Here is a 10,660-nt window from a genome sequence, read left to right as displayed (position 1 = left end):
TAGTTATTACTATTACTATAATTACAATAAATGCTTACTACTACTACTATTAAGTGGCAGATGGACCTGGAAAGAAAGGTAGGAGCCTGTTTCTGTGGAAACCCCTGAAGCCCTAACTAAATGCCAATTCCTTCCTGTAGACAATAAAGAGCCATGGAAAATTTTTGAAAACCTCTTGAAATAGAGGGGGAAGATGTTGTTGAGGAAGTTTATGTATTTACTATGTTGCACCGTGTGGATTAAAATGGAGCAAAACCTGGAGGCAAGAACCCACTTGGAGGCCCACAGCAATAAGCCAGATAGGAAAAATAATTTGCCAGTAATTTCAAAGGAAGAACACATACGCCTTGGTGACAATACATGTGGAATGCAATGGAGAAGTCTAGCTGGGTGAGGGGATAACGGACAGAAATAGGAGAGCCAGAGAGGTATTTGGGTTTAGAGTAAAGAAGTAGCAAGAATGATTTCATAATAATGACAGGCAGCTCACAGTGCCAGATGAAGCTGAAAGAACCCACGGTTACTGACTGGATTTAGCCATTACAGTGACACTCGAACTGTGAAGGAGAACTGGTTATGATGAGGGGAGGGATCCGGTGGTTGTGCAACAGTCCTGGGAACCACAGTCTCCTTCTCTCCTCTCTTTTACAGGAGAGCATTCCCTTTTCCCACACTGCATCTCCTCCTCTTTTTCTCTCTCCCTTTTCCTCAGTGTTCTGAGGTTTCTCCTTCCCCAAACCCTTCCCCTTGCACACCTGGGGTCGTCTTTTGCCCCGACAGTGCTCATGCTAAGAAGTTTTTCAGCTCTTACCTTTTCTCTTTCTTGGTCTCATTATAATACTTCTTTTGCCTTTTTTTTGATTAAAATTTTATGGCAATTTATAAATTACAAGAAATAAACAAACTTTGTAAAGAAGAAAAAATATATGTTCCATCAATCTCATCAACCAGAGATAACCACTATTCATACCTGGTAACATCTTGATTTTTCATGTCCATTTTATCAAAATATTTTGTAATTCTCTCTTTAAAACAACAATACTTTGAGTCTTAAAACCCCTCACTGATAATTTTGGAGACAATCCTGTTTATATTTGTCTGTAGAGGTTGATGGAGATTTTTTTTTCTTCAACTTTTATTTTAAGTTCAGGGGTACACCTGTAGGATGTGTAGGTTTGTTACATAGGTAAACGTGTGCCATGGTGGTTTGCTGCACAGATCAACCCATCGCCTAACTATTAAGTACAGCATCCATTAGCTATTCTTCCTGATGCTCTCCCTCCCCTCGCCACCCCCCTGAGAGGCCCCAGTGTGTTGTTTCCCCTCTTGTGTCCATGTGTTCTTATCATTCAGCTCCCATTTATAAGTGCGAACACATTGTGTTTGGTTTTCTGTTCCTGCGTTAGTTTGCTGAGGATAATGACTTCCAGCTCCATTCAGGTCCTGGCAAAGGACATGATCAATACAGCTATCTTTTCACATGTATCCATTCAAATCCCTTATAAGAGCATCAGTGCAATCACTGCTGCCCTTCCCATATGTCATGGTAAAATAAAATCCCATATAGTTAAACATCCTTTTAGGATATATGTTTATTCTTAACTAGTATTTCATCACATGGAGGAGCCATATTTTATTTAACCAATGTCTCATAGTCATGCATTTAAGTTGTTTCTAGTTAATCAATATTATAATAATATGATGAATATCCTTAAACATACATTTTTAAAAATTAGTTTTCATTGTTTCTTTAAAACAAATCCCTAAGACAGAAATTACTGGGTCAGGGAGTATAAATAATGTATGGATTTGGCACATATTTTCAAATTGTCTTCTAGAAAGATTGTACCCCCAGTTATTTATCTATTGCCCTAAATTCTCAATAATGCTGAGTCTTACAAGTTTTTAAAAGATCATTGTTAATATAATTTAAAAAATTATTCCTTACTATATTTTATCTTTAACTTTTTGGATAATTAGTGAATTCTAGATAAGTTTGAATTATTATTATATTATTACAGGTGCTCGCCACCACACCTAGCTAATTTTTGTATTTTTAGTAGAGATGGGGTTTCACCATGTTGGCCAGGCTGTTCTCGAACTCCTGACCTCAGGTGATCTGGCCACCTTGGCCTCTCAAAGTGCTGAGATTAAGGCATGAGCCACTGCACACGGCCATGTTATTTTATTTTAAAATTCCTTCCTTCCATCATGATTTATACATAGTTCATTCAAAGTAAAAATATCCAAATAACACAAAGACATCAGGATCAAAACTAGAGTATCTCTGAGGCTTTTCATCTTATGTTTTACCATGGAAATGTGTATATATTTACAAAGTAGAGAGAATCACCATTTTCAGAACTACCACTATTACCAACAGTTTGCCAGTCTTACTTCACATACTCCTCTTCCCTCTAATAAAGTATTTTCAGGCAAGACCAAGACATTTTTTCTTTATATCCATAAAAACTTCAGTGTTCATCTCTGACTGATAAAAGCATATAAAAATGTATGGGGGTGGTAGGCTGGGTGCAGTGGCTCCCACCTGTAATCCTAGTACTTTGGGAGGTAGAGGAAGGTGGATTGCTTGAGCTCAGGAGTTTGAGACCAGCCTGGGCAACATGACAGACCCTGTCTCTACTAAAAATACAAAAAAATAGCCAGGCATGGTGATGTGTGCTTGTGGTCCCAGCTACTTGGGGGGCTGAGGTGGGCGCATTGCTTGAGCCTGGCTGTTGGAGGTTGTAGTGAGCTGAGATCGTACCACTGCACGCCAGCCTTGGGGACAGAGCAAAACCCTGTCTGAAAAAAAGAAAAAGTATGGTGGGTGTAATCTTAGTAGGGATAAAGATCTTAAGATAAAATAATGAAGTATGCTGTTAACATTTCAGGAATCAGTAATTCGGTGTGACAGTTGGAGCTGGGGATGAAGGATTAGGGGTCAGGGGCTTTCCCAGAGAGGCCAAACTGTGCCATTTAAATGGCTGCCCATGCAGTCTAACCTCGACACCATGTGGTAGAGAAAGGACACAAAGTCAGAGACCAAAATGTGTTACCCTCTGTTGTGGTTGCTGCAACAATGCTCCAGGAAAGGTGTGTACTACCCTTGCCTGTCTCAGAGCCTCCTGCCCTGGTGCACTGGGATAAGCCCATTCTAACCCTGTTTTATCACATCATTTCCTGTTGAAGAGCTTGCCAGGGTTCTCAGTTGCCCATGGGGACATTTTTCAAACAGTCCTAGGCTGGGAGTTGGTGAAGCCACAGAACAAACATAGCACATCTTCCTGGAGTATCATTTTTGCACAAATATCTGAGGATAAATGTGAATTTTATGTGAAGACAAATATGACAATATTTTGAGTACTGAAATCCCTCATAGATAATTTTTGAGATAATCCTGTTACATTTGTCCATAGAGGTTTATCGAGATCTTTCCAAATATATTCATTCAATTCCCGTGTAAGAGCATCAGTGTAATTGCTGCTACCCTGCCCATGTGCCAGATGGGAATCAGGGAAAAGAGACCTTTTTATGTTCTATTGTCTTTACAGGATGGGGCCTTGGGACAAATTTTTCTGAACAATTAGAGAAAATACTTGTGGAAAGATATAACCCAAAAGAATGGGTTTTAACACCAAGAACTCAGTTTATTTTTCAAGCTAATGTCTTCTAGAACTTTCACTTACTAAAGAATCATGTCTCCCTCCATGCTCTAATTTTTTTTTTCTTTTTAGAGATAAGATCAGCTGGAGTGCAATGGCCATCATAGCTCACTGCAGCCTTGATTTCCTGGGCTCAAGCAATCCTTCCAGCTCAGCCTTCTGAATAGCTGAGACTACAGGTATGCACTACCATGCCCAGGTAATTTTTAAAATTTTTGTAGAGATGGGGTCTCACTATGTTGCCCAGGCTTGTCTTAAACTTCTGGCCTCAAACTATCCTCCCACCTCAGCCTCCCAAATAGCTGGGGATTACAGCTGCATGCCATCACACCTGGGTAATTTTTAAATTTTTTATAGAGATGGGGGTCTAGCTATGTTGCCCAGGCTGGTCTCAAACTCCTGGCCTCAAGTGATCCTCCTGCCTTGGCTTCCCAAAGCAGTGGGATTACAGGCATGAGCCACTGCATCCAGCCAACACTCTTTTTTTTTTTTTTTAATAACACTTTGGTCTCGTCAAAGTTTTATGAACCACAATGGTTACATTTTAAAAGCTCTGCCAAAGATTGTCTAGGGATATGTGTATAATAGAAAATTCACATAAATTTTAAAAGTTAAAACATGAGAGTTCAAGGAGATAGTGCATTTGTCCTGGGCTTCTTTGCATTGCCCCCAGAGATGGCCCATGGCAACAAATGCTGCTAGAGAAGTACCTACGGGGAAACGTTTGAGAAACACTAATCATCCCAGCTTCTCTACAACCAAGATCATCTGCTTGTTTTTCTTCACATTTACCTCTGATTTTGTACATAACAATTTTCTTCTAATGCAACCTCTCTTTCTCCAGCAATTAACAGCCTCTCAAATTCCCACCATAAAGAAGCATCTATTTGTTTATCTAAAATCATTATTCTCAACTGTATATCCTATCAAGATTTATGCACATAGGTTGATGGTGTTTGTGGTCACAGGTACTTGCTGACATGTTTATTTATTCACTGATTGATTCAACTAGCTTTACGGAACCTGTGGTTCACAACACACTATGTTGGGCATAGCAGGTATGAAAAAGAACCAGACATGAAACCTGTGGATGAGGACAGTATGGCCAAAGGGAAAAAAGACCCAGATTCCCTTAATATACTGTAGGGCATGGTCAGGGAAATAAGTCTGTGGAACCACTGAAAACATATGGAACATCCTCCCCACAGAGGGCTTTCCTAAGCTACATCTTGGATTGGCACTCAACAATGACTTTAATCAACTCAGTCCTGACTGTCCAAGGAAAATGACTGAATTTTCTTTTTTGTTTGTTTGTTTCAATGGTTTCTCTGTAGGCATGTGGAGGAAGATCCTATGGAACCACAGAACACCACACAGGTATCAATGTTTGTCCTCTTAGGGTTTTCACAGACCAAGGAGCTCCAGAAATTCCTGTTCCTTCTGTTTCTGTTTGTCTACGTCACCACCATTGTGGGAAACGTCCTTATCATGGTCACAGTGACTTTTGACTGCCAGCTGCACACACCCATGTATTTTCTGCTCCGAAATCTAGCTCTCATCGACCTCTGCTATTCCACAGTCACCTCTCCAAAGATGCTGGTGGACTTCCTCTATGAGACCAAGACAATCTCCTACCAGGGCTGCATGACCCAGATCTTCTTCTTCCACCTTTTGGGAGGTGGGACTGTCTTTTTTCTCTCAGTCATGGCCTATGACCGCTACATAGCCATCTCCCAGCCCCTCTACTATGTCACCATCATGAACACTCAACTGTGCGTGGGGCTGGTGGTAGCCACCTGGGTGGGGGGCTTTGTCCACTCCATTGTCCAACTGGCTCTGATACTTCCACTGCCCTTCTGTGGCCCCAACATCCTAGATAACTTCTACTGTGATGTTCCCCAAGTACTGAGACTTGCCTGCACTGATACCTCCCTCCTGGAGTTCCTCATGATCTCCAACAGTGGGCTGCTAGTTATCATCTGGTTCCTCCTCCTTCTGATCTCTTATACTGTCATCCTGGTGATGCTGAGGTCCCACTCAGGAAAGGCAAAGAGGAAGGCAGCTTCCACCTGCACCACCCACATCATGGTAGTGTCCATGATCTTCATTCCCTGTATCTATATCTACGCCCGGCCCTTCACCCCATTCCCCATGGACAAGGCTGTGTCCATCAGCTACACAGTCATGACCCCCATGTTCAACCCCGTGATCTACACTCTGAGAAACCAGGACATGAAAGCAGCCATGAGGAGATTAGGAAAGTGCCTATTGATTTGCAGGGAGTAAATGTTTGGACGAACTCGGAGGCAAGATGGTGCACTTCCGGGTTCTTCATCCCCCCACCCCCAACTCTTCCCGTGCCCGCGAAAATGCAGCCGGCGACCCGGGAGGGTGCAGACCAACTGGGCATGCGCCAGGTGACGTCAATCTGAAGAGACCAAGATTTACCTGGTCGCACCTGCGGAACGCCCCTGACACGCCCATGCCCCACCTATTGCCCTCCCACTCCTAGAAAAGCCGCTCTCCACCATTGAGCCAGGCGGACTTCCCAGCTTCCCAGTCCTGTTGGGATGTCGGAACTCCGTCGGAGAGCTTGGGGGAGGGGCACTCTGCCAGCCTTCTTTGCCGGAGGCCGACAGACTTCTTCTCCACACCTTAGGTTACTAAAATAAACTTGCAGTTTTGCGCCTGACCTTTGCCTACTTGCTGGTTCTTTTGTGCTCGCTCTGGTGGTCTTAGAAAAACAAGACAGTAAACTTTAAGTAAGTTGACTTCAAATGACAAATTTCTCTGGATTTTTGTTTTCCCACGTGAAAAATGGAGGAAAGTCTTTACAAAGCATAACAAATCAGATTACACTTATATTTCTTGAGGACCTACTGCTGTGTCAAGTACTTCCACGCTTTTTTTTTTTTTTTTTTTTGATGGAGTCTTGCTCTGTCACCCAGGCTGGAGTGCAGTGGTGCAATCTCGGCTCAGTGCAACCTCCACCTCCTGGGTTCAAGTGATTCTCCTGCCTCAGCCTCCCAAGCAGCTGGGATTACAGGCACCCACCACCATGCCCGGCTAATTTTTGTATTTTTAGTAGAGACGGGGTTTCACCACATTGACCAGACTGGTCTCGAACTCCTGACCTCAGGTGATCCACCCGCCTTGGCCTCCCAAAGTGCCGGAATTACAGGCGTGAGCCACAGTGCCCGGCCTAACACTTCCACACTTTTATCTCATTCTTTTAATGAAACCAACAGTAGATATATTATTGTTGTTGTTAAATTAAAAAGTTTTTACAAATGAGAAAACTCAGAGAGAAGTGACTTGCTCAAAGGTGAACAGTAAGTGAGTGGCAGAGCTTGCCCTGGAACCTGGTTCTTCTGACTCCAAGTTTAGAGGCAAGAAGTAGGAATGGCATTTGAAACTCAGAGTTCCCTGCAACCACAAGAGAAAACCTAGAGAGGTCTTCATCTATAGAGAAGCATCTGTGATGAATGATCAACTGCTTTATCTTAGCTCTGGAACAGTTACATTCTTTTCTACTCCCCACCTCCCTGCCTCATTCCCCACTGTGGAATTTAGAAAGTTATCTCCCCCTCCCGTCTCCCTAGCAAAAAAGTTTGAGTCGCCGCTCCCGGGTCGCCCGCGGAGTCGCGCGTCGGGAGCTACGTAGGGCAGGGAAGGCATGGCTTCTGTTTTCGTCGGATGAGGAGGGCCCAGCGGTGGGGGTCGGGCCGGGTCCGGGGCCTGGGGACGCCCAGGCGGCCGCGGAGGAGCGCCGCGTCAAGGTCTCCAGCCTGCCCTACAGCGTGGACGCGCTTGTGTCCGACAAGAAGCCGCCCAAGGAGGCATCCCCAATGCCGGCCGAAAGCGCCTCGGCCGGGGCCACCCTGCGGCCACTGCTGCTGCTGGGGCACCGCGCTGGGGAAGCGCACAGCCCGGGGCAGCCGATGAAGCCCTTCGAGACCGCCTGGGTCAAGTCGGAAAACTCCCTAAGATGCAGCGGCGTGGATGCAGGAACCCGGTCGATATTCGCCCCGCCAAGACCTATGAGCCCTACCACCTGCACGCTGAGAAAACCCAAGACCAATCCGAAGCCCCGCACAGCTTTACCAAGTCCCAGCTCCTCGCTCTGGAGGGCAAGTTCCGCCGGAAACAGTACCTCTCCATTGCAGAGGGTGCGGAGTTCTCCAGCTCTCCGAACCTCGCAGAGACTCAAGTCAAAATCTGGTTCCGGAACCGAAAACTGCCGGAGTCAGAATTGGAAAAGCTGAAAATGACTGCAAAACCCATGCTACCCTCCAGCTTCAGTCTCCCTTTCCCCATCAGCTCGCCCCGGCAGGCAGCGTCCATATACGGAGCATCCTACCCGTTCCATAGACCGGTGCTTCCCATCCCGCCCGTGGGACTCTATGCCACGCCAGTAGGATATGGCATGTACCACCTGTCCTAAGGAAGACCAGATCAATAGATTCCGTGATGGATGTTTGCTTCAAAGGGTTTCCTCTCCCTCTCCAAGAAGGCAGGACCAGCCAATACTCCTGCTCTGCACACTCTGCGTGCACCCCGCTAAGCGGCTAGGCAGACAGGGCCACATGACATACTTGAAATTTATTCTTTAGGCGGAGGCACCAAGCCTTGTTTTCTTGGTGTAATCTTCCAGATGCCCCCTTCTCCTTTCACAAAGAAAGGCTCTGATGGTTTTTAATGTATAAATGTATATAATAAAACATAATACATTTTTATACAGTAGATGTACAAATTCAAATTATTTTAAAAGGCAACATTTATATACATATGTGCTTTTTTTCTATATATCACCTTCTTAAAGAGACTGTGTAGGTCCATTTGTTGTAGTTTCTTAAAGAGGGAAACAAATTATTTGCAAAATTTGATAAAGTCAATGATTTTGATGGGATTATTGACTTCTGTTTATGGAAAACAAATATTAGAATTGGACACAATGCACATAGAAAGTATTAGATATGGAGAGATTATTCAAAGTGAAGGTGAAGGTGACACATCACATTTCTGCATTTTGCTTGCATTAAAAGAAACCTTTTTATATACTACCATATTTGTTCCTATCTCTCCCCACCCTCACCCTACCACACACACATTTTCACAGTTTTACCTTTTTAAAGAATTTTTTTGTAAGACCAATAACTGGGATAAGAAGAATCCTGAAAATGCCTAGAGGTGACGTAGAAAATTAGAAATATTTCCTAATTCTTCTCAAGGCTGTTGCTTTACTTCATTTCAGATAATTGGAGAGTAAAAAGTTAAAGCCTGCTGGGAGGAACTGATGGTTTCTGAGAAACACTAGGTACACTCATCCTCACAGATTGCAAAGGTGATTTGGGTGCGGGGGTATAGTAATTTTCTGCTTAAAAAATGAGTACCTTGTAATCATTACCTATGTGCTAAATATTCTTGAACAATTAGTAGTAGATCCAGAAAGAAAAAAAAAAATGCTTTCTCTGTGTGTGTACCTGTTGTATGTGCTAAACTTATTAGAAACTTTGAAATAATTTTTAACATGTTGGGGGCAGAAAATAAAGCCATGTTTTGACTTGGTGAAAATGGAGTTGCCAAACAGCCCATTAAGCTCCCTGATATTTCACCTTCTCTCCATCTCTCCCCTCCCTCCAGATGCCTTTACCCCTTTGAAAGGATGCCTTGTACAATTTTATATATTTTATTGAAGAGTTATTATCTCTTATTCTGAATTAAATTAAACATTTGTTTTATTGCAAAAAGAAAAGAAAAGAAAGTTATCTCACTTCTAGCGTTGTCTAAATAGTTCCCCAAAAGGCATTTGCCCTTTGTTTTTGTTCCTTCTTTACTAAATACTCCTTGGATAATCTTCACACTGTGCTACTTAGCTGAAATGGCTTAAATATGTCCCCTTCAGAATTCAGGTATTGAAATTTAATGGTCAATGTGATGGTGTTAAGAGGCGAAGCCTTTAAGAGATGATTAAGCCATGAGGCTTCCTCACTTATTAATGGGATTAAGGCCTTTATAAAAGAGATTTCATGCAGCATTAGGCTCACTAACCCTTTGGTCTTCTGCCATATGAGGACACAGCATTCCTCCCCTCTGGAGGATGCAGCAACAAGATGTCATCTTGGAAGCAGAGAACGGCCCTCACCAGACAACTGAACCTGTTGGCACCTTAATCTTGGACTGTCCAGCCTCCAGAACTGCAAAAGAATAAATTTCTGTTGTTTACAAATCATGCAGTCTGTGGTATTTCATTATAACCACACAGACTAAGACATTACCCAACACAATCTTTCCATCATTTGTATAGTGTGGCTGAGAGGAAGATGGCATAGTATAATTGAGTAACCAAGGCCAGAGAGGGCAGGGCCATGCCTACTAGTGTTCCAAATCTGGGGTAGTGAATTCAGTTCCAAGGCTACTACTTCATGTGTGTTTCTGCATTTCTCTTTAAGTGGTATGAGAGCTTCTTGAGGGCAGGTGCCATGCATTATTCATCTTTAAATCCTCCCAGCACCTGAAGGGTACCTGACAGAGAGAGGAAGCATTTTTACTTTTTTTCTTTTTTTAACATTTTTCCAGCTTCCTATACTTTCCCTCTGTCAATTTCTGTATATTTATTTCTTCTGTCTTCCTTGGGGTGTGCATCATTTTGTAAAAGTCTCAGGCAATGTGTAATATGGACCCAAAGTTAAGAAGATAATGCAGAAACTTTTTGTTCCCCCTTCTCTCCCAACAACCATCCCATCCGAGAAATGAAAGTCAGAGACCAGGTGTGGTGACTCACGCCTGTAATCCCAGCACTTTGGGAGGCCGAGGCGGGTGGATCATTTGAAGTCAAGAGTTTGAGACCAGACTGACCAACATGGTGAAACCCATCTCTACTAAAAATACAAAACATTAGCCAGGCATGGTGGTGGACGCCTGTAATCCCAGCTACCCAGGAGGCTGAGGCTGGAGAATCGCTTGAACCCAGGAAGCGGAGGTTTCAGCCAAGA

The 10,660-nt window shown here is 43.5% G+C and overlaps 1 protein-coding gene and 1 pseudogene across 1 annotated transcript; both read left to right on the top strand.

Moving 5' to 3' along the window:
• The first annotated feature begins 5,018 nt into the window (after nt 1-5,018).
• LOC111537319 (olfactory receptor 4D1) lies at nt 5,019-5,951 on the top strand. Its single transcript, XM_023203986.2, has one exon. It carries the CDS (start codon nt 5,019-5,021, stop codon nt 5,949-5,951), a length of 933 nt encoding a protein of 310 aa, XP_023059754.2.
• A 25-nt stretch (nt 5,952-5,976) lies between these two features.
• LOC111537256 lies at nt 5,977-9,385 on the top strand (annotated as a pseudogene).
• Nucleotides 9,386-10,660: the final 1,275 nt, after the last annotated feature.

This window comes from Piliocolobus tephrosceles, chromosome 16 (genome assembly GCF_002776525.5).
Source record: "Piliocolobus tephrosceles isolate RC106 chromosome 16, ASM277652v3, whole genome shotgun sequence".
Lineage (NCBI taxonomy): Eukaryota > Metazoa > Chordata > Mammalia > Primates > Cercopithecidae > Piliocolobus > Piliocolobus tephrosceles.
Note: the sequence above shows the minus strand (reverse complement) of the source record. Positions and strands in the feature narration are given on the sequence as shown.